Genomic DNA, 24,016 nt, shown 5'->3' with positions numbered 1-24,016 from the left:
AAAGAGTAATACTCTATTGTTTGTATTGATTATTTCTAATGCCCTGTATACCCCTGTATATTCTACTGTAGTGTGCCAAAGTTTCAAAAGGAACATAATAGGATGAACATTATTATTAAAATGATGGTGTCCGTGGTATTTAATTTAGCGCAGGCTCACGTGGAACCATAATAAAGGCTGTAATAACGCTAAATTGTTATGACTGATTAAAATTCAGCATTTATCATAAATGAAGGTGACTAACATACCGTCAAACAGGGTGGTTATTCCAGGAAAAGATGTGCGTAAAACGCACCGGTCCGGCCATCAGTCCTTGGAGACGAGCAGAGCCGGAGCTGTTATTATCGCCAGTGCTGAATGAAATCCCCTCTTGTCTCGAACAAAAACCTCTTTGTAACTTATGTCTTGTCATCTCACGTCTCTGTTCCGCCGGGCGTGTGTGTGAGCGGGGTGCTTCCTTTGATATCCGCACCCCAGAGGGTACCCATCGTTGCGCACTCAGTAGGCTCTTCCTCCCTGCTGCTGCTGCTGCTGCCGCTGCTGCTACAAAATATCCAATTTCACATTGTAGCTCTCTTTCTCCCAGCAGAATTCCCTTTTTATACCCGATACAATAATGCCACTGCTGGACGCTGCAGGAGTTTTGTAGACTCGATACCTCGAGTCCTTGTCGGATGGCAAGGACTAATGCATGTGTTCCTGTACTCAAGGAACCTGGGTTGTTAGTGCTCTGATATGCGCAGGATACAGCAATAATGATGTCAACATACCCCACTGTCGTCTAACATCGGTAATACTTACTGTCCAATAAGATCTGAGGAGGGATGACATCAAAGGAGATCTGTTCAATAGAGCTGAGCTGCGCTGACTGAATACCTTGACATTTTTGAATATTTCAGAAAATGTACCCATGAGTTAGTGTGCGACTATTTAACTTTGGCTGTAGGTATAATTAAAGTCTGATATATTATCACAAGTAGCCTATAGACTCCAGACTGCTGCTGAAAATAACCTTATTCCACATACCCAAGCCAACAAGCCTTTTAAAAGTTTGTTTTAAATCATTTTTAATATGAATGATTGAACCTGCCCACTTATTTTTTAGCTAATATTTTGTATTTATTTGTTTTTTAGCCTTTTCTTTAAGTGTAACGACTAACTAGGAGAGACTGATCTGTTAAAATACCAGTAAGCTGCTGAAACGTACAGCCGCTCCGCAGTGCTTCTGCTTCACTCTACTTCCCACAATGCACCGCAGGCGACGTCATAACCTCGCGACCCAACGCGGATTTCTGTCGCGTAACAACTGCCAGCAACCAAGCGTCTTTCTAGATTAAAATTAACACACTTTTAACCCTTTTTGGCCTACACAGCTCCAGCATTGTGTGTGCGAACCTCTTTTAAACACCAGTTTCACCTCATTAGTCAATTAAAGTCTTCACGGAAGAAGTTTAAACGCGGAATTGCAGAGGAGCTCCAGTTTTTCACGTGTCGCACGGGCGCCCTGTCAGAACATGCAGACCTATGGTGAAGAAAGAGCAACCAACTTCATGTTAAACGCTTCTCTGCTGTACAAAGAAACATGTCCGGAGCTATCAAGGTTCCTCCTGTAAGAAACTTTGTTTTAAATCCTACATGTACTGTCGAGTGTCTACTTTCTGTCCTTTTATTGTTGTAATAGCAGCATGTCGGCGCTAGGTGGTGGAGCTCGACCAGTGTTAACGGTTGACTTCCTGTGATGATAAAGAGTGAAGGTATTGACTTTTCAATGGCATCTTTACATTGTAACATTAGTTTGTCCAGGAATGGTTTCTAGATGCTTTCAGTAGTCCAAATGAGGAAAAACATAGCAGTGTTATTTAATATTGTGGATGTTAGTACTGAATCTTAAGTAATGGCAAACATGTGAGTTCAGCTCTTATGAAACAAAATGTTAACTTAGCAGATATAGAAGTTAGTGCTTCTCCAACGACTAGCAGCAAATGAGACATCCACCAAAACACAAAACAAATGTTTTAGGCCTAGTTAGGAATTTACAGAAATATTTACACATAAAACTAACAAGTTTGACTTAAAATGAAACATCTTCAGCATGTCCTGAACGACAGGCAAGCTTTACTGGTGTTTTAAGAAATATTAAAGGAACAGTTTACCTCAAAATTAAAATGTAGTCACTGTTCACCCTCATGCAGATGGCAATTCAGTTGAAGTTTTGTAGTCCACAAAGCATTTCTGGAGCTTATCAGCAAAACAGAGTTGCACCGTTCTCCTAAACAACTAAAATAGATGGTGACTTGTTTTTAACCAGAAAACACAACAGAAAAAACCCCCAAAAAACATGAAATGGCTCCATACAGCTCGTCCAGTGTAATCCAAGTCCACCCAGAGATCCCATTGATTAGAAAAGATGTTATTTTCACCCTTTTAAAGCTGAAAACTTCACTTTAGCTTTAAACCAAAGCATGCGCACCTCGTCTGAAAGATGATTGAAAATGTAAAAATTGGCTTTGATTGTTTTTTATAGTCTTGCTCCGCTTACCACATATCTGTGCATTTTAAATCTGAAGTATGTGTCACGCTCATATTTTCACTCCTTCTGTAAATTTGTCCATACGAGGATGTGTCGCAGCCGTGACAGATCATTAGTGACCTATCTACGTTCACAGCTTGGTTTATCATTGTGTTTGTGCTTTCAAAAAACAACTCTTCTATGAATTGGAGTCGTTAGTGATGCCACAATCATGATTGTTGTTGGTTGTTTGAATATTGAATTGTGCTTCTTATTATTAAAGCTGGACACAAGCCAGCTGTGTCCAGTGGTTGCTCAAGTGCAGATGTAAAGGCAAGTTTGTGCAGCATGTGTGCGCTAGTGTATCTAATGAATTTAGTTTAACTTGACTGTCATTCAGTCTTACACAGCTTCAGTGCAGTTGAGTTCATTGGTGAGGTCACAGCACCTTCCTAAAAAGCAGAAAAGAAAATAATCCCTCTAATCACGGCGTAGGAGAGCCAGACAGTCTGTAAGCCTCATCTCTTCTCTTGTATCTTTTGCATAGTTATCAAAGGGACCCATACAGAGTTTCAAACGTACCAGCTGTCTTTATCTAATTAGTCTCCTGTTGTCAAGTCTTTTCATTGCTATTAGAATAAAGTACAATAGTAATTAATGCCAGTTTCTTATTTGCTTCTTCATTTACAGTTCACTGCTTTGGTTTTCTTGCTTTTGCCAAAATAGGAATTTATTACATTTTCCTCTGGTGGCGTATCCCACACAGTGGTGATTGCCTTATTGTGTGGAAAGTGAAAGCCAGAAGTAATTTCAGGAGAAATCCTCTTAAGCCTTAGTCAGTGTGAGTGAGGAAGAATGAGATTGTGTGTGTGCAAGCAGGCCCTGTACACTTGCAGGTGTACTGTTCCGTGTGCTCAGAGTTTCTTTATCATAGTTTTCTCTGTATTTGCACATTTAAAGTGTGTAAAAGTATAGACTCTTGTGGCTTGTGTTTGTGTTGGGTTCCAGCCACGTCCCTGTATCCTCCGGCTTTTGTTCACTCCCACCTGAGCCAGGAAACTTGTGGGCAGAACCATGCACGGAAACAAAAACAGAGGTCCTAATAGCAAAACCCCAAATCAGGGTTGTTTTACGGATGTGTGCGTGAGTCCGCTGCTGCCTTAATGCATTGATCTGTTCCCCAGATTCCCTGGCTATGACAAGCTGTGGTTGCGGAGAACATTTTGACCATGTTTAATTTTGACCAGCTGTCCAGCAGGCAAGACATGAATCTGAGTATTTGAACCACTGGCTATAGGACCTGGCTGGTTTCATGCCAAAGTGCTTGGCAGAGGAGACTATAATTAATGGCCGCAGTCAAAATTTACACCAAATGTGATGAGCTAATTGACTACTGAATTTGATCTTCAGCGAGAGTGATAATAAAGAGGGCATACTTTGGGGGAAATTACTGTTGAGGATAAACGTTTCAGATTGAGGCCTTTGGACACACACTTGATGAGTTAACTGAGGAGAAATGAAAATCTTTTTACCAGCATCCACTCAAATAACTGGCACTCGTGGTCGGTGTTTGTCAGTGATGGTTTTAGTCCTAATGAACCGCAACTGTCTCTCCGTTTTCTTCTGTGGGTTTCTGCTGTCTTCGCCACTCCGGTTATGGTTTTGGTCATGCGTCACTGGTATGTTTGGTGTGTTTGTTTCGTGGGTGCGTGTCGGTACTCATACACTACTACACATATTTGTTGGAGATCGTGTTACTGCCTTCTGCCGCTGTCTTCACCTTCTGTCAGGCTGACGATGACTGAATGTATTTGTGTGAATGCTTGCATCACGGTTACAGTTGGTTTTGAATATGATTGTTGCTCTTTCAGTAAAGTGTATCAATATTGACTTTTGGTTAAAGCCATTATAAAATTATATTAGTCTATTTTTATAGGTGCATGTTTGTGTAACTGGGGTTTTCAAGGAGTGTTTTTAGTCAACAGCCTGTTCCATGTGTTTGTTTTTGTCCTTGTATGTGAACTGACGTCAGTTTATTGTGGCTCACGTTGCCAGACAAGTGAAGCTGTTTTCCAATAAGTTCATCATCATAGTCGAGTGTCTGGTAACTGGAGCCTGACTGAGTGTGCTGATAACTAAAATATGCAGGATGTCTGCTGGACAAACAATGTCATAATGGCTCTGCTTTTAATCAGCCTCAAGTGCTTTTGTTCTGCATTATATTCTGTATTATTTTTTCTTCACAGAGACTGGAATATTGTCTTTGCTGATAATAATATGTCAGTGATTATCCAATATCAGCTGGTGGTACTGGAGCTGTGATTTAAGTGGAGGCGTTTGTTGGACAAGCACTGATTAAAACACAGGCTGTAACTAGGGGTGGGCGATCTGACAATTTTAGATTGTGATCAATCCAAAATCTATTTTTCAAACGAATTGTATTGATTATGGTATTTAATGTCCTCTTACTTCTGTTTCGGAACACCACATAACATCATTGACGAGCAGATCCGCTCTACATGACCAAACCAGTTGACTGATGAGGTCAGCTAGATGGCTATGCTGATGGGACGAATTACTTCATCCAGTTCTTCATCCGAGTGACGAATTCTGAGCAATGCATTGTGATCTATAGCTAGTAGCATGGCCAATGAGGAGCTTGTACCAAAAATTAACCATCTTTAATGCAATGATCTGTTTAAATAGTACGAAGGGAGAATTTATAGCTTATGTCAAGTCAGCCTATAGTCAACAGGGCATTTCAAAATTGAGAAAAAAGATTGTGATATTATAGTTTTGGCCAGATAGTCCACCTCTAGCTGTGACTACTATCTTGATTTTCAAATAATTTGCCAATAATTTTTTTCTTGGTCAATTTAATTAGTTGTCAAATGTCAGTGCTCATCCATCTAAAAGTCTGAAACATGCTACTGGCTCTGAGGCTTCACACCGGTGCATTGTAACACATGCTAACATATGTGAAGTGCATGTGAAAAATTTGACCGTTTGGTGGCACCAGATGAATAATCAGTGCATCTGCAAAGTTAGAAGGATACATCTTCTTGGGACCATGAATGTCTTAACAACATTTCAATAAGTTCCATCCAATATCTGTTGAGAGACTGCAGTCTGGACCATAGTGTCAGACTGACTGACTGAACGACAGACCGCTTGCCATCCCTTGAGGCCTTATGTGACTTAAATGATTAATTTATAATTTGTTAATTCTCTAAATAGTTGCCAATTGACTGAGTGAACCATGTCACCCAACTTCACTGTGATCTGACAGTCATTACTATTGATTTTTGCCAAAATCGGTCACTATGTTTTTCCTTTCCTACTGCTATAACCTTTTAAGACCTCTCCACCCTCACCCTCTTAATAAACTCATACCTCCTCATATTTTATCTCTTGTCTTGCGGCTCCTTTCAGCAGGCACCAGCAGATGTCTCAACCAATACCAGCGAGCTCTAGCCTCTTTACATGTCCAGCTGATGAATGGGAGTCAGTTTGTGCTGTTATACATTGTCAAGACACTGACCACAGCGCTACCTGAGCTCGACCAATTGTCTGAGCATCATGAAGTTTTTTCAGAATACGGCAGCAGTCACACTATGTTCCCTGATGGTAGCAATAAAATGTTCAACGTGCTTTTCATTTTGTGTGCTCGGCCTCAGCCAGTGCTTCTGTCTCTAATTATATTACAGCCAACACATAATGTCCCCCGCTATCCTCCACCCTTTTGCATTTCCCAGTTGGTCAGTAGTTCATATGTATGGCCCATATCTCCAGTGTTCATCACCATGACTAAATGTGTGCTTAAAAGGAGATGCATGACAAGTATGTTAATAAGATTAGTGCTGTGGAAGAGATCTTTGCGGTGTAGAGTTTCTGTGAGTCAGGGGAGCAGCGGGAAGCACAAACCAAGAATCCAGCTTCTCTGCACTTGAGTCACAGTGGTCTGGCCATAGCCTTGTCAGAGAAATGTCTTTTTTAGTACAGCATATCAAGGTGGAATGTATAGTGTTACGTACTCAGGATGTATTTGTTGGAGGTCAAGTGCACCAAATGATAATTGATTATCAGTAGTGAAGCAACCATCTCAGGAAATGTATTCACAATCTTAAAGGGGACTTTTATGTCAGCTAGAATGATTAAAAATACTTTCTTAACAGCTAGAAAAATGTTTCAGGAGATGTTCAAGGCCCATGAGTCATTATCAGTCCTCTGCAGAGTCGCATTCCACCACATCGTCCTTGAACAGCTTCTCTTCATTTCCAGTATTTTCTGACAGGGCTTCTATATAATCTGACAGGCTAATCCAGTCGCTGATTATTTAATTGGAGTGGGATTGAGGGACAATGACTCAGACTGTGGGGATGAGTGATGGCAGATAGGTTGCAAATCTTTCTCCACCCTGTCATCCATCCAGCCGCATCCAACATTATCCAACAATATAATGCATCGGCTCACGTAAGGGATGGCTGAGAACGAAAGTGGAGAACATCAACAAACCAGTGCTGCCAGACGCCACAGCAGCAACCGTCGCAGCAGCCAGCGGGTCAGCTCCGGATTAGAGTCGACCCCACACACCCCACCTCCCCCTCTCCACAGACAGACAGCCCTCCGTTCCTGCCACACGTGCAGCCGGACAGGAAATTTCCCTTCATCGATTTAAGCCCAGGGCTAATTTTAGAGGGACTTAGCAGTGGCTTAGTTAAAATGTTTGCACAAATAGCTCATTGCAAGTGTTCCAACATTGGAGGCATCCTAGGCAGCTCTATGGGGGGGACGCCATTAAAATGGTTTGGACGGTTGCCCCATATTGTTTGGGAGAGACCTGTTTGCTTTTCCAGTTGCATGATTTCCATCACGCAATTTTTTTTTTCCAAATTGGTGTCCAATCTTGTAATGGGTTTATATATACACAAATATATTTTAGGAGATCTGCCAGCTCCTCACTGAATGGATTAAATCCAAGACTATGTGGAACAATATTAGTCTAAGTACTCTTACCTTACTTTACCTCTTAACTTGTTTATTACATTGTTCCAGAGTGAAATGAGGTGTTCTAATACATAGTGAATATTGAAATAAATTAATATGCATGTTGAATTGATGATGAATGCTTTTCTACTGCAAATAGTTCTTAACTTAAATAAATGTTCAAAATGTCTAATCTCGTCTCCTCTTTTTCTTCCCTAGGCAGTGGCCCGTAAAGTCCAAAGGTAAGTCCTTATAAGAATCTTATTTGTTATTTCCAATTTTTTGTTTTATTTTCATTTCATTTCATGTACCCATCAGTTATGCCCTAATGTGAATAATAGCCACAAAGAGCAGAATTCAGTCGTAAGTAGGACCTTGTCGCCGGCTTGTCAAGGTTGATAAACCTTCCTAAACCCTCATCCAAACACACTGAGTCAGCCAGCTGTCTGAAGCAGACTGCCTGGTGGGATCAAACACACACAATAACACACACTTCGGTCCATGCCGGCCAAAACCACATCAATAGGTAGTGGTGCGATTCAGTAAGGCTGTTAAGGCTTTTCTCCTCCAAATAACACAAGGGCTGCTCCCTGAGAGAGAAACATGTTCAGGGTGTGATTTGGAGAATTTAATTGCTTGTCCCAAAAACTGTTAATTTGACAGGGTCTTGTGAAGTGTAGCTACTGAGAGAATAAACAGAATAATAAAAAGTTGCTCGGCAAAGACAAATATATTGTAATGTGGTTTACTGTGTGAATATGTGATACATGGGATGTTTTGATAATGAGCACAGCATCAGCTGAGAATATGTATGCAGCTGTTTAAAAAAAGTTGATCTTTGACTTAACTTTCTTAAAGAGATATTTCTTTGCCTCGTTGCTTGCTTGAAATCGTAGGAAACTGTCAACATTTTCATCCTCATGTACACTTCTACCACTTTAGTTACCTGGGTATTATTGAGTTGAAAAGAAATATGCATGACTCCACACCAGAATATTAGCTGACAGGTTTTGTCTTTCCTCTTTTCAGCACGCTCGAAGCGTAGGTCCTCCAGTCCGTTGCAGAGCACCTTGGTGTGTCCGAACTGTTATCAGTGGCTGCAGCCTGACAATCACCGGATGCGACTGCGGCCCAAGCCACGACCATCGGCACAGGTGCAGAGCGTCCTGCGCAGGAGGGCCAGGGGCAAACGACTCAGCCTGGTGCAGAAAAATTTGCTGCACCGCTTCCAAAAGTCCTCCTCAGTACTGGTGAGAAAACAAAACGCTACAACGCCACAGACCTGGTTGTGTGGTGTACTGCACTGCAGAATATTGTCTTTGCAGAAAAAACTTATGCCTGAATTGTATCGCTAGTTGTAGTGTAAATGAACTAAGAAGAGGTATGGGCAGCAGGGTAGTTGGTGTAGGTTTTAACAGCCTGACTTTAGTTGGATGTTTGGGGCTACTGATACTGATATTAGTATTTAGGAATAAAAGTGTCTTGGAAACTGTGTAATGTATTTCTAATTAACCAATCAAACATTTTGTTAAACACGTTCAGTTAGCTGGTGTTGACCTCTTATCCATGAGGGCGGCGAGACTCCAAAGAAATTCTCAGTGATGTTCAAAATTATATCACATTATCATTTATTATAATTAAACAAGCCTTACATTGCCTCTTAATGTATTGTTTCCAGTCGTTAGATGAATGTGTTCATTCCACAGAAAGTGCCTGGTTTCATTATGGTGCTCCACACATCATTGCAGTCTTTACAGTGGTCCCATTAAGCTGAACTGTAAGAGAACTAATGTTGCCTGACAGTGCTTTGTCAACACTCGCCCTGTTTCCTCCCACAACCCCCAAAATTGTTCTAGTGGTCCTTTTTGTCTGTCCTCTTAATGGATGGCACCAGGCCGGGACAAAATGGAAAGCTTATTTTGGCCAGCACCCACCCACTCTACTGATAAGCCCATTTAGACGGGGAAACTGGTGGTGGCGCTGAGCCATTCTAGTGATATGACATCAGCCTAATGAAGCTCCAGTGGAAATGCTGCTGCCTCATTAAAATCTTGTTGGGTGCATTTAGTATGCAGGTATTCACTGTGCACGGCTCTCTGAACCCACTCTGAACCCTCTCTCCCCTATACATCTGTTGACTTTGAGGGCAAAGAGGAAGACAGAGATTGAGAAAGGGAGAAAGAGGAGGAACACCAAAGGTTGTGAGAGAAGTGGAGGAGAATAACAGAAGAGAGTGAAACAGAAAGGGTGAATAAAGAAGCAGGAGGGTGGAAGGCAGATAAGAAAGGTGAACAGGAGAAGTCAAATGACAAACTGCAGGAGGAAAAGTTGTCATCTTGTAATATAAATTTTGTATGCAGAGGTGGCTGTGTGCCCCTTCCTGTTCTACTTCTGTGGACTGGTGAAGGTCAGATCCAGGGTCTGATAGGGACATCATGTGAGCAACTTACGAGAATATTAACATAGACTCAAAGGTCTAACTCGTACCTAAATTGTTCTAAAATATGAGAATGTAGATATAGTCATAAGAATAAGAGCAACATTCCACTGCAACAGAAACTCCATCACAGCTCCACCAACATAGATTTAATTAAACATGATTTAATTGTTATTTAAAGTCTGCTGACAACTAAATGTTATCATCCCAAAATCTTTTGGATAATCATATATATGTTAGCTGAGTGGTTTCATGTCACATAGACTTTATAGAAGAAAACCCACTCAAAAGGCATCCAATTATTAGTCATCATAACCCAAATGAAGATTTATACATCATTAAATTAAAATGGGTTGCTCCACATAAAGTGATTAATATGTAGAGATTAGTTGTTTGTAAACGTTTACAGCTACTAACTGCCAGGTGTACGTGTTATGTCACTATCTGACTAAACTAATGCTAATGTCAGCTTGCTAATATATGACTCATTTGGGTTATAGAGTAAAAGAGGTAAGAGGTCCCCACATCTGAGCTGAAACAAACTAAAAGTGTTTCATGATGAACTTTATGCCATTGAAATTAGAGTTAAAGGTTAAATAATGTTAGTTCAGTTAGGTCAGTGTTAATACGATATATCCCTCTTGCTCTTAAAGGTCCCATATCTTGCTAATCTTTCGGTCCATACTTTTTCACACTAGGTTTGAATAGTTTTACATGCTTTGAGACAACAAAATCTCACTTCCTACAATATCTGACCTTTAACTCGCACGTACTACCTACTCTAAAAACAAATAAACGTATCTTTGTTTTCATATGAATAAAGCAAGGCCATATCTTCATTTATAAAGGACTGGCAATTAAGTTTAATATATCTTTCAGATCCCTAAAACTATTATGTTTGCCACTTTGTTACAGCACATGATACTACACATAACTTCCTGTTTGTAGTTAACAGCTTTTGATTGAATGGGACTTCCGATGTGTCCTAGTTAGCAATTTATACACTACTAAAGTCTTTCCTAGCTAAGACATTTATTGAGTTAAATATTTTAGTTTTTAACTAGCTAGTAGCTTGTTAATACCTTGAGACGGTATTTTTACACACAAGCGACGGATTTATGAACCAAGTCCTGATCTCCAATCTGTAAACTTATACTGGTTTGACACTGCTGTGCAAGTCGTAGCCGATGCATCACTCTTAGTCAAACGTAACTTTGTTGTGTGTTCTACCCTGAAGAAGACTAAGCCATGACCGTGCACCTCTCCTCTGACTCATTTGTCAACAGTGTTCTGGTCAACATGGCGAATGTTGATGCCTGTTCATCACGAGACTTAGTAAACCAATACACCCCGAGTATGTCCTCAGAGGTATTTTTACCCCGTTTTCACGGTCACTCTCCTGTCATATCCTGGAGGTTTAAGGGGCAACAAGTCAAGCCACGCATGTGAGGCGACATACACCTGTGCTGGGCAGAAGGGTGATAGCGAGGTGATACCCTTAAAATGCAGAGTGGTGGAGCGGTGAGATAAGAGGCGGAATTTAGACAGCTTTGCTTTATTTTGCCTTCTGGCTTCATGCTGATGAACAGAGCACAACAACCCTGACAGGGAGAGGGCCGCCGCACAAGAGCCTGAATAAAGAGATAAGGATCCACTCAGCTTCTCTTTAAAGATAGAAGTGCGGGGTCATAGCTAGGATAATGGGAGAATCAGATGTAATAGAAGAAGTGTTTTTAAACCCGTGCCAGTTGGCCTTTTCAGAATATGCTGCTGTTGATTTTATTCATACTTGCCTGAGTTAGATAAGGTGTCACAGTGACCATGTGCCCTTAATCCTATTTTTGTATCATCATTTTATTGTTTTATTTCTGTGTGCCAAAGATGAGTGTCATGGCTGTGTAAACAATATTCTGCTCTTCTTTCTGTCAGTCATGTGACACACACAGGAAGAAGTAGAGGATTTTTCAGAGAAACAATCAGGACAGGCTGTCATATAAATTCATTGTCACGTGCATGGCTGTTGTGCACAGACGTTTATTTAAAGCAAGGTGTGAGTATTTGTAGATGCAGATATCTGTGTTTGTGTTCCCAGTGCTCTTCCAAGTGTCAAAACAATTCCGGGATCTTGCTCTGAATGAGAGTTTTTGTTCGAGTCACATATTCAGATTAGTGTAAGTAGCTTCTCCGGGGCACGTTGCATTCATAAAGTCTTTCAACCTCTTGTGAGTGAAAACAGTGATGGAGGCAGACTTTTGCGATGCCACACATTGTCTTTGTCTTGGCAAAAAAGCTGGGGCACTTTGCAAAGATTACAACCGATGACCGGCTAGCGCCTACATTCTGCGCCTGTGTGAGAGGAAGTACCTCTCCATACCACCAGGTGGTGGTAGTCTGTATGCGTCCTTAGAAAAAGGAAACTGGAAGACTCTCAAACTGTTGTTATGATAAAGCAGAGTAAGCTTCACTTTCCACCCACTCTCAGTAATATATAGCAACTTTAAAATGTCTGTTAAAAAGTTGCAAAAAGATAAGGGCAAAACATAAGCAGAAATCATGGATACTTAGGCAACAGGCTTTTTCCGTTTCTCTACTTGTGCATTGATTCACTTAGCTGAACAGCCAGTCACAGTTACTTCGTTCAATGACGGGCTTGGCCACCTATTGGACACGCTCAGTCAGCCAAAAAGCCACCCACAATGGCCGACAAGAGCCAGCTAGATCCAATAGTAGCTTGACGCTTGACTAATGCCAACGAGGCTCACTGACAGCCCCGGCATTGGCCGACAGCTGAGCATTGGCCTTAAAGAACCACCACCACTGATGAAAATCTATCTGAAATGACTCTGAAATGTTCATGAGGTAATGTATTAAGGCACTCTGTTTTCTTGTCTTTGACCTCACTGATATTTGCATGTGTTTTTGGACCTCATTTCCCAGAGATCCAAAGGACGTCTTGTGTGTGTCAGTTGGCAGTTTCATCATCTGTAGTCTTCTTTTCTTTGTTTGTTCGTCCATAGTAACAGTTTTCTTGGAGTTGAAGACAGAGTCTGGTGTGTAAGCTCTGCCTACCCTCTCTTGCAGACAAATCACTACAGGGTTATGGAAAACTGCATCACTAACTGTGCGCCACTTGTGATTTTGCCCAAAGTCGCCGATAACGCCACAGACACACATTTTGTGATACTGCAAATGCATGGGCTTTCATCAGTTAACCGTAGACTCAATCACCATTGTGTTACCTCATTCAGCCATAGACAGAGACTTAACAAAGATTTATTTAAATTAATCTTAGATTATTACTTCAGGGAATACATCCCTGTCTAAACAAAGATACAAGCATAAAAACATCAGATAGACGGAAACATGTGACCAGCCGATGTATCTTCACATTCATACACATGAGTGGAGTTCAGTATTTATACTCCAGGGTGTAAATCCCCCTTCATTTCACACTATATTGCTCTCCCTTTGGGATGTATGTATGTGCCGCCCTCGGGGTGGATTCCAGCTTATGATATGCTTTCCTCAGCTCTGGGAAGTTCTGTCTTAGAAGTATTATAAATCAGGTTTGTTTATGCATGCTGGGCAGGTTATCTAGCAATGGTTATGGAAATCAGTTGGATTGTTGCCCCACAAGCGAGACGGAGACCCTAAATGGAGCGAAGGATAGAGCATTGTCCTCCGCCTTCTTTCTTCTGTTCTCCCTCCTTGAGCCCAGATTTATACATCCCAGCAGAGTTGTTTGTTGGAAGAAAAAAAGGGTTCAGTTCAAGCTCCTCCCGGACATACATTCATGCTGTTTCGGGGGTTGAATTTATACCTAGTGCCTAAAGTAAGTGATTAGTGATTCTACCTGGTAGTTCCCCAGAAGAATTACTCTTCCAAGACAAGTAGATAGGCATGTTTGAATGTGCAGTCACAATGCAATTCTTTGAAAACAACACTTGCTTTCAGAACGAGAGATTAACCAGGCATGAAAAAACATATTGACAGAACATGAGTGGTTGAAGAAGCCTTCCCTTTCCCAGAAGGGCCATTTGGTGCTGACGTGAGTCCAACCTCTCTTTGTAATTTATGTCATTGCTTCTTCTTGACCTCAATGACCACCTCTCATCCTCTCATCCCCTATTTGTTTGTTTTTTCTCTTCTTTTTCACTTATGTTTTACCTCAACTCATCAGCCTGACCCCCTCCTCCTCACATTATCTCCATCTTTCTTCTTTCCCCCTTCCTTTCTTGGTTATCTCTTCCCCACATCCCTCTGTCATATTTATCTTTGCTGGAGTCATGTCGCCAGAGAGTTTGCCTCTCCAGGAGATGACAGGAAACAGGAGACAGCGATGTCTGGCTGGTGCTTTGCCTGTTAGCTCTCAGCGAACAGGAAAAGCTCCACTGAGGGTTTTGACACCTCAAGGGTGTGGAACGAGTGACGGGATAACATGAGGGGGATGTGTTAGGGAAGACGAAGGCCAGGAGGGAATCTAAAACAGTAGCAGTGGCACTGAGCTTTTTAGATACAAACAGAGGCTTGCTGGGAAGTGGAACCACTCCGTCATCTCTCACGTGTGTAGGGATTTACCAAAGTGTGTACTGAAGTATTTTAAGCATGTTAACACAACCATACAGTTAGTCATAGCAAGTATCTGACAGCTAGTTTAGTGATTGACAGCCTAAGGGGGCCTCGTCACACCGGAAAACTGAAATATACACAGTGTAACACACACATAATCAGAATGCATGCATTTTAGTTTCCTCTGGTTACACACACACACACACACAATTTCCCCTTTCTGCTTTCCACTGTCATCGTGGTTGTAGCCCAGCTCACAAGCAGGGTTAACGCCACACAGAGAACTTGATGCTGCACCCTATCAGCATGTCATCTGTCAGTTAGCCTCTGTGCCTCTTTTCATTTAGTTTCATCACCACTATTAAAAGTCTACTCTGGAACTTGGCAATTCGTAGTGTGAGCTGGCACTGGTGTCAAGGGTTGGAAACCGCCACTGTTCAGTTTTTGGATCCTCACTCACTGCTATATTGCTCTTTTAATCCACTCTGTCAGCATGTGTGCACCTTAATTATCTCTTAAAATCGTCACAGAGGAGCTCCAAATCCTAAATCGGTCTCTAAGCTGTGTTGTTTGTTTTGACCCCAAAACTCCACTTGCGCTCAGACAAGCGCCACCCTGAAGCACAGCTGCTCCAGATGCAAAAAACTGAGTGTAGATTCCTTGGGACAAAGACATTTTGTAAACTGAAGTGCAGGCGTTTAACATGTGTGTTGTACCCGATAACAATGTCAAAGACTAGAATGTGATGTTTTTTATGCCTCCATGGCAGTGATAGCTGTGGCCGGAGACATCATGTTTTCAGGTTGTCTGTCCCATTCTTGTGAACGCAATATCTTAACAACACCTCGAGGGAATTTCTTCAAAAGTAGCAGAAATGTCCACTTGGACTCAAGGATGAACTGATCAGATTTTAGTGGTCAGAGGTCAAGGTCGCTGGGACCTCACAAACATTTTTTTTTTAACCATTACTCGTTCATTTATATGATCCTTTTGTCACGGTGAGATATCGCTGATTGAATGGATTACTAGATCAACAATCAGCATCTCAAAAAGAATTTACCGAAACACATAAGCATCGTGAATAACCTATTCTTTTATATAAACTGGATAAATCCTACTTGTTGAGGATGAGGCGATTAATCATTTAAAAATGTTGATTCCTTCCTCAAGCCTTTGCTCTGCTTTGTTTTGAGACAGACCTGCTAGTAAGATTCAGGATGAAATGCGACCTTTATCATCGCCAACAGAGGCACAAAGAAAGGGAGAAACAGATATGACATGTTCTTTTTAAAGGCAGTGTGTAGAATCTCTGCATTCAGATCGGGTGTCTGTGTGTATTTACCGGGCAGCCTGCCTCCAGACACTGTGACTAAGTGGCTGCCTGCACCATCACAGCTTGCCTCATATTGATCCCCCAGCTGCTCTTCTGCTTTCGGCTTTATTGTGTTGTATTGATGTGTTCTCAAATGACTTTCACACACATTGCGTGCAGATATTTGTGTGCTTTTGAGCACACGCATACAGACATTTTGAAAAAAATCAGCACACAAACTTTTGGGAAACTTATATTTAATTTACAGACTCTTACAGGCACCTAATTCTGTCACTCAATCTACTTCACTCATCATCCCGCTCTGGGGTGGTATCGTACTGCATAGGTCAAATTAATCAACCAAAGCTGACCTCTGGCAGCAGAGGGAAAGACAGGAAGGGAGGTATTTATGGAGCCGGGGCTATTAATAGATGAAAGAGTCCATCCGCTAAATTGATTTATGTGGGTCTGCATGTGTTTGTGTGTCTGTGCAAGTGTGTCATTTCACTATTTCTCATGCAATTTGTCCTCTAATTGTCAGCGCCAATGCTACATGTGTGAGTAATGTCAGGCATGTGTGTCACATGGTGGCAGAAATGTATGTTTCAGGAAACTATGTTTATGTGAAGGTGTGGCTCAAAAGGCCTGGGAGGTCTCAGACAGAGGAAGCAAGGATTTCTATGTTGATTAGGGTCGGAGGCTTTCACAAGAGACCTTCAGGAGTGTTTAACTTCTTTTCATTTTGCAATAGTATCAGGTTACACACAGTCAGCTGGGCACAGATTCAGTTGCACGGCACTAAACTGCACATCTCACTGAAAGTTACAACATTTTTGCTCATTTAAACATCACACTAATTAGTCCTGTTCATTCATGTGAATTTAAGTAGGATGCATGTCTTAAAGGTCAAAGCTCATTAATGAAAGAGTTGCTGGTGATTTCAGCTTTGAACCCCTCCCTGCACAGTCACTGTGAAAATGAGAGGATTGGTGTATTCCCTCTTCATAATGGTCTGGTTTCGAAGGGACGTGATGGTAAAGGAGTGCTCCTCCAGTTTGAGTTGTTAGTAGTGCAGTTGGTCTTCCTCACACCCACAGAGGGAATAAATTGCCATAACTAATTGCCATGCCAAGACTCAAGAAAAAAAGCCGGCTGCTAGCAAGGTGTATAAGATTGCACTTTTTCATGATTTACAGGATGCACAGAAGTTGCTGATATACCTGTGTGTGTGTGTGTGTGTGTGTGTGTGTGTGTGTGTGTGTGTGTGTGTGTGATCAAGGTTAAGTGTATCTGTGACTGTGGCTGTCTGTCGCTTCAAGTTTCACGTCAGACACAAACACAAGCATGCCAAGGTTGTAAGACAGAAACCAAAAGGCTTTTTGTTTGGATGAGAGTAGAATGAAAGGTCAAGGCTGTGTATACTGTGTATACTTCACAGGTTAGTGATTTGTGTGTTTCCTGTTTGATGGATTTTAGTTTCATATTATTGTCCTGTGACCATATGGTGAAATAACCCCCTCCCAGCTGTGTATAGGTGGTCGTTTATCCTCCTTGCCATATGCTTAACTGGCCACTGTGCAGGTCTGTCTGCTGCAAGGATCAACAGCCCCAGATGAGGAAATCAAATCTCTCTGTGGCACCGGTTCACGTGTTCCCCTCCAAGTGCATACACTACATGTCAAAGGATTAGCGTAAATTAGACGGGTACACGTGACCGCCTGGATTTAATTTCAGGCTATTATGACTTGCAGCAACCTTATTGTCAGTGTTGTTTTGTAGTTGACAGTGTCTCTATGTGGACATATTTTTGATAAGTCTCTCCAACATGCACATGCACACCTTCACTAGGTGAAGGTTTCTATTCCTTTGAGCTTGCAATATCAGTGCTTCAGTGACGGCCAGGTGATGATAGTGGGGCCACTAGTGGTAACTAGAGGACAAGAGGATAAACAGCATGAGGTCACTGTAGCTGTAAACATCCATCTGAAGCCAGATGTCTGTCTGTGTTTGATCCGTTCCACTATGAGCCACACACTCATGTCTTGCCATGGTGGGTTTTTTTTTCTCCTTGGCAATCATTGGATAGTCATCTGAGTCCAAACCAGGAAAATCTAGGCTTTCACCTAAATGTCCGCAGCCCTGATCACTTCCAGTATGTGTATGTATGTGTTACAGCAACATTTATAGCTGAGGAACAAATAGCTTTTGTTTGAGTGTTCGCCTCCAGCTTCCTGTTTAAATTTGATTAGATGAAACTTTAATGACCTACAGGAGGAAATTGGGTTATTGTCGCAGGAAATAACAGGCGGTATGTGGTGATGGAAAAGTTCTAAATAACAATAAAGCAAATACAGAGTGTGAAATGTGACAAGACCGCTCATCATTACACTTCAAAGAATGTTGAAATGGATAGGGGGATGTAAACAGGAATGAGTTGAACAAGTCCAGGTATTTTGTTATTTTTACTCCAGCTGTGCAACTATTTTAATATAGCGATTCCACTTCTCCACTTTCTTTCACTGACTATGCCAGCAATTGATAACAAGAGGCAGGTTTGTGTTGAGTGTTGAAAACGTTCAAATCTTTAAGGATGAGTAGTGCATTGTAGCCCTTTTAGCCACAAATATTACATTCTACATGAATTCCAAAAGATTTTGAAAGGATCCTATTGTTGTCCTATTTCCCTCAGGGTGAACACTGGTTTCTAGTCATTTCAAGCACAGCATGGAAGTCCCCTTGTAGAGATTGTAAAGAGCGAGACACAGGAAGTAATCCATCTCATTTGCTCTTTTTTTGTCAAGGTTTTTTTCTTTTTTTTTAAAACTTTTCAAGTTTGTGCATGCAGGGACTCAATTTGAGGTTTCAGAGTCTGTTTTCAGGCAGAAATTTTCTAAGTGCAACAAATTACTAAATTAGCTTCCCCCTGCTATTTGTGACAAAGATCTTTTTTTTAACTGTGAAGATGAGTAGTATTTATCGATCGCTTATCCTCCAAGGAAACATTAGAATTGTATGTTTGGCTTGATGATGCTGCAGCAGGATAGATGTTTCCTGCTATACACTATACTATGACCCCAGATCCTCTGGTACAGTGCCACTCTACCCACTATAGATCACTACTCTGTCCGCTTCTCATGAAATCATGTCACCCATATGACCAGAATCGGAGGTGTCAGTATAACATCCTCTGTCGTGTCTTTGTCATATTAAATATTAAAACACATTCTAAATTAATCTTAGCTACTGTTGCTCTCTGTTAGCAGAGCAGAGGGAGGCCCTGAGACGAGGCTCTCGAGAATGTGCATAAAGTCACATCCTTTGGACTGTCACAGAAAATCCGAAAGTCCTTCACAAAGAAATTCAAAGTCCAGAAACATTAAACAACTTAAACAAACTGTCCACAGGCTTGTATAGGCAACTGAGAGACAGGGAAAGACTCATTTTACAGATTACAATAAAACAGTGATTAATACACATAAATTCCTACTAAGTGTTACGTAAAGCCCCTTCAATTCATCTTGTTGTCTGCAGACACCAAGAAAAGCCTGCAAGACCACACTGTCTCAACTTTATCTGCCTCATCAGCATAGCTGCTTTGTGTTGTTATGACCTCTTTTTACACAACGATTGCAATCAGTCTGAGCGCCGGTTATTTCAAGTTCAGGGGAGATGATGAGTTTGATTGTAAGGCTATTACTGCCAAATGTTCTCTTCAATGTGAAGCCTCAATTGCTGAAATTGAGGCTTGCCTATTTAGGAGTTAAAAAGAAATTGGTTTTATACCACTTATATGATCATTATAACTCAGGAACATAGGAAGCACAAAACGTAATGTTCATGCCATCCATAGAGATGATTGGATGTTTAGACTGTGGAGCACCTTGCTGTGTCAATTTGGAAATTATTGAACAAACTTTCAAAGTGGTCGATACGATTGTATTGCGGAAATGTATTCGATACTCAGTTCTGGGAGTTCTCTGATGACCTCCCTTGTCAGCTATCCCAATATTACATGAGGAAATTACTTCATATAACACAAGTTAGAAACTACCACCAGCAAGTATTTCTTATAATGATCACAGTGGTTTGCATTGTACTGTCCCAAAGCTTTTAATTCAGTGTGTTAGTCTTAATCTTTGACTTTGGTTTTATTGATTTAAATAGGAACATTTTATTCACAAAAGGGAAAAAATGTATCACATCATTTTGCATACAGAACAACATGAGCAGAGCGACATTTCAGTGTTTGGACATGCTTAGATGAAGTCCAGACTTTATATCACGTAGTGATTGTTGTTTGCAAACAGCGTGTCCAGATGAGTCCAGTTTGCCGTCACCACTGACAAAGCAGCAGCAGAGCAACGGCTGTCCCACACATTAGTCGACCCTTTTGACAGGGCATTGGTCAGTCCTCCTTTTGAGCCACACCCCTATGCAAAGACGGGTGGGTGAGTTGCTGGGGCTTGGTCTGTATAAAGCTGGACACGCAGCCTCATGAAGTAAACACTTTCACACACGGTCACGTAGAAAGAAAGAGGAACTCCGTACTCCTGGTGCTTTTTGAAACCCAACTCTCCAACAGACACCTGTCAGAATCTGAAATGGCTACCTTCGTGTCGGTGAGTTTTCCATCTCATCAGCATTCAGGACTGTCGACAGCTCGCCTCAGACTTGCTGACCCCTGCAGTGGTGGTCTGTTCTGACCAGTTTTAACCTTGTGCAACTCTGGATGTCTTGTGTCATTAATGGGAGTTACCGAAGGCTTGGAGGAATGTTGAAGAAGAGTCGTCAATCGATATCCCTTATCACTTTGTGCTGCATTTCCAACAGGGAGAAAAGTATTATCCAGGCACAAAAAGTAGAGTTTTATTCTGTGTTAGTGGTGCTTTAAGCCTCTTAGTTTAGAAATCAGAGAAACAAGCTGCTCGCATTCGCTTATCTTGCACTTAAGGTCGGCTTATCACTGGGATGATGTGATTGTCTCCAAATTGCTATCATCACTGGATCTGATGGTGGTGACTTAGTTATGAATACTGAGCAGAAAGAAAGAGCAACGGCCAAATGCTGTATATGGGGGGGGAAAAGTGATTGTGGCCATTATGATTGTTGTTAGTTGTTTTTGAACAGTTTTTTATTGACTGATTACTTACGATTTAAGAAAATAAATCTTAATCTTACACACTGTTCGCGCTTTGGATCTGTTAGCTGCTAAAAAGATTAGATTAGATAATTAACGACTAATAAATGCATAAATTATGTATAAATCTTATTAAAGCAACATAAAGCTTAGTAAAGGTTTAACAGTGACTTTAAAGAGAAGCTTTGGAAGCTCAGTAAATGTGTTTTCAATGCTTCTATAAACAATTATTTTTAGTATTATTAACACTTACATAGTCTTTTCTCACACAATAATGATGTTAAGCAACTTATAAGGGCTTACAACGGTCTTATACCTATTAACGCTTATCACAAGGACATTACTGTTACAGGCACTGAACCTTTGGGACACAAGACAGTGGTAGGCATGAGTCTGGGATGCCAATTGTTATCTTGAATCATGAGGATCTCATAAACCGGCAGCTGGCTCTCGTAACTCTCACCAGCGTGTGAATGCTTTGCCTTATATAGGCTCCTGTGTAATCTGGGCCAGGAAGTTGCTTAGAATTTGTCACATGAGGTGCAGTAAAGTGCCAAAGTAACTGTTATTTTTAAAAAAAGAGAGATGTATGAAAAGTTGGCGTACGACTCTTATAGCTCCTGTACCCTGAATAGGTGGAACTGCATGGCAACTGCCCCAGCTTGCCCTCTCATAGGCTAAGCCAGTGTTTCCCATTCTGCTTGAACTAATCCAGTTATTTTCATAGCTGCACAAACTTTCAAAGGTAAGTTAATCTCTGGGATGTTTGGCAGGGCTGATGGGAAGAGTCTCAGCTGTTAAGGGAATGATTCCCTGTCATGAGTATGCTCCCTTTACCCCAATGTGAATTATTCCTCAGCTGTGAGATGAGTCTGACGTCGGTGAGTCTTAAGGCTGGCCTGCGTCACCCAGGGCACATGAGCACTTCTCATTACAGCCCTTTTCCTGCCACAACCGTGGCTAGTCCTGCTCGCCGTGTCCCTGGAGTGATTCTGTCACTGCAATCAATGTCCAGACAAAGTCATAACAAACTCTGGTGTGTCCCAGAGAAAGACAGACAGCTGTGGCTGAACTGGGTTTGATGAAAAATAACTGAGATGACCCAAGCTTGTGCAAGTTGTAGATAGGTTGGTATTATGTAACAGTCGTTTCAAGGACCTTTTAGAAAACCTGCACAATTGTTTCGGAAATTATTCCTATGGGGGGTGACTTGTATGCCTTCAGCTCTAAACCTTGTTATGCATGAGAGGAATATAGATGCAGGGCATGCAATATTAATGAATATCTTCCTTCTCTCTCCTTATCCCAGATGGCCACCTGCCACACTTGCAATACAACATCCAGACACAAAGGAATGAACAGGGACTTTATAGCTACCCTCGCTAAGACCCACAGCACACCAGGGAGCGCTGGGAAGCACAAGACCCCACAGTCCTCCAACAGAGGCACCCCAAAGACTCCTGGCAAAGACAAGACTCCCGCTCATACACCGAGGTAAGTTATTTTAAGGTGGCTGGTATTAATATCCCCTGAGCTAAAATGTAAGTTACTGTAATTCCTTCCTTGACCATACTTGGAAGGTGTCACGTTGGAAAGGATGATGTGTCAGGTGTGTGAACACTCATATGATTATGTTTCCATTTAATAAGCATTAAGAGAACCTCATCTAGCTGTGGGGGTAGTACATGTTGGTATCTGTTTAACAGATGATGTGCTTGTTGACAGCACAAGTTGAACATTTCCTGCCAACCAACAAAATCTCAAGTTACTGCATCTTAACTTCATCCCTTTCTCTTCCTGACTCTCTCTCTCTCCCTCCAGGGGGTCCACCTCTTCCACCACCTCAGGGTCGGGCTCATCTTCATCATCCAAGTCTTCCTCTAAACCTAAAAATTGGGTTGTCCAGCGCCTCAGCAAGATACTCATGCGAGAGGACACCCAGGGCAGCAAGAAGGGGGGCTTGAAAGATTTTCTCTCCTCACTTTGAGTATCTCCCGACTTGTCTTTCTGTATACTCTTAAAAAAAACAAGGGGTTAGACCCATGTTGTAACCTGTGTACACCAAAGGCTAAAGGGGAACTTGAGAAAGTAACTTTGGTTTCCGAGCCGGTGTGGGAAAGGTTACAGTTTGCCCACCAACACAGCTGTTGCTGGGCTGTTTGGAATGGCGCTCCTGGTATCCTGAATGCAACAACTGGGAGCACCAGGCTGGCTATTTCTTCTTTTAATCAGGGTTAGTGCATCTTCTGCTGAGCCAGACAGAGGAGAATGCTTCCTTTGCCTAATTTAGCACACGCCTCTTGTTATCTCCTTGCCTGGGGAGGCTATTTAAATTGGAATTATTGAGGAATTGTTCAGTATTCATCAAATGGCTGAAGGATCGCAGGTTCTGTGGTGGAGTTTGAGGCAGGACGAGCTGGTTTACATGCCAATATCTGTTTCCATTTTGGATTTTTTTCCCCTCTAAAGTTACAAGTATACATTTATATGCTAAATATATCTAAAACTATTTCATATTTATACTACTTAATGTCAAAACTTTTGTATTTCCTTATTTTCTGTCCTCTTCAGTGGGGAGACTGTGTCTGTGTGAATTCATTTAAGGCTTTGGCTAAACATGACAGATTGACATACTGTATGTATAAATGTTGTTGCCACTGTTGCATTTTTGTACTCACATACAAATGATTTTGGAACTGTGCAGTCACCATTTAATTTATTTATAATTATCATCTAAAATGGGACTCATGAGTTGCTGTTTACACTGATTAGGCACATCCGCCTAAAACCTTACTGACAATCAATATTGTCACGACTTTACATTTTCTTTAATATTTTCTTTTATAAGGTTACTGTTGAGAGCAAGAATTTGAATATATCTGCTGCATTTTGTACTGCCTGTTTTTCATTAGCTGTTCAATATACAATATGTGTTTAGATCCTGAAATACCTCACATTTATATTCCACCTACACCGTGATTCTCTGAAATAAAACCTTCCAGTCTGTGAAGCTGTGCTGTTTATTCTTACTCTGTGAGAACATCAGAGATGAGTGTTTAGAAATGA

The 24,016-nt window shown here is 41.4% G+C and overlaps 1 protein-coding gene across 1 annotated transcript; it reads left to right on the top strand.

Moving 5' to 3' along the window:
• The first annotated feature begins 1,290 nt into the window (after window positions 1-1,290).
• Window positions 1,291-23,960, top strand: rmp24 (ribonuclease MRP subunit p24). Its single transcript, XM_073463228.1, has 5 exons — window positions 1,291-1,609; window positions 7,715-7,737; window positions 8,525-8,745; window positions 22,260-22,444; window positions 22,772-23,960. Exons 1-5 carry the CDS (start codon window positions 1,515-1,517, stop codon window positions 22,935-22,937), a joined length of 690 nt encoding a protein of 229 aa, XP_073319329.1. The 5' UTR covers window positions 1,291-1,514; the 3' UTR covers window positions 22,938-23,960.
• Window positions 23,961-24,016: the final 56 nt, after the last annotated feature.

This window comes from Pagrus major, chromosome 3 (genome assembly GCF_040436345.1).
Source record: "Pagrus major chromosome 3, Pma_NU_1.0".
Lineage (NCBI taxonomy): Eukaryota > Metazoa > Chordata > Actinopteri > Spariformes > Sparidae > Pagrus > Pagrus major.
This window is presented reverse-complemented; position numbering and strand designations above follow the sequence as displayed.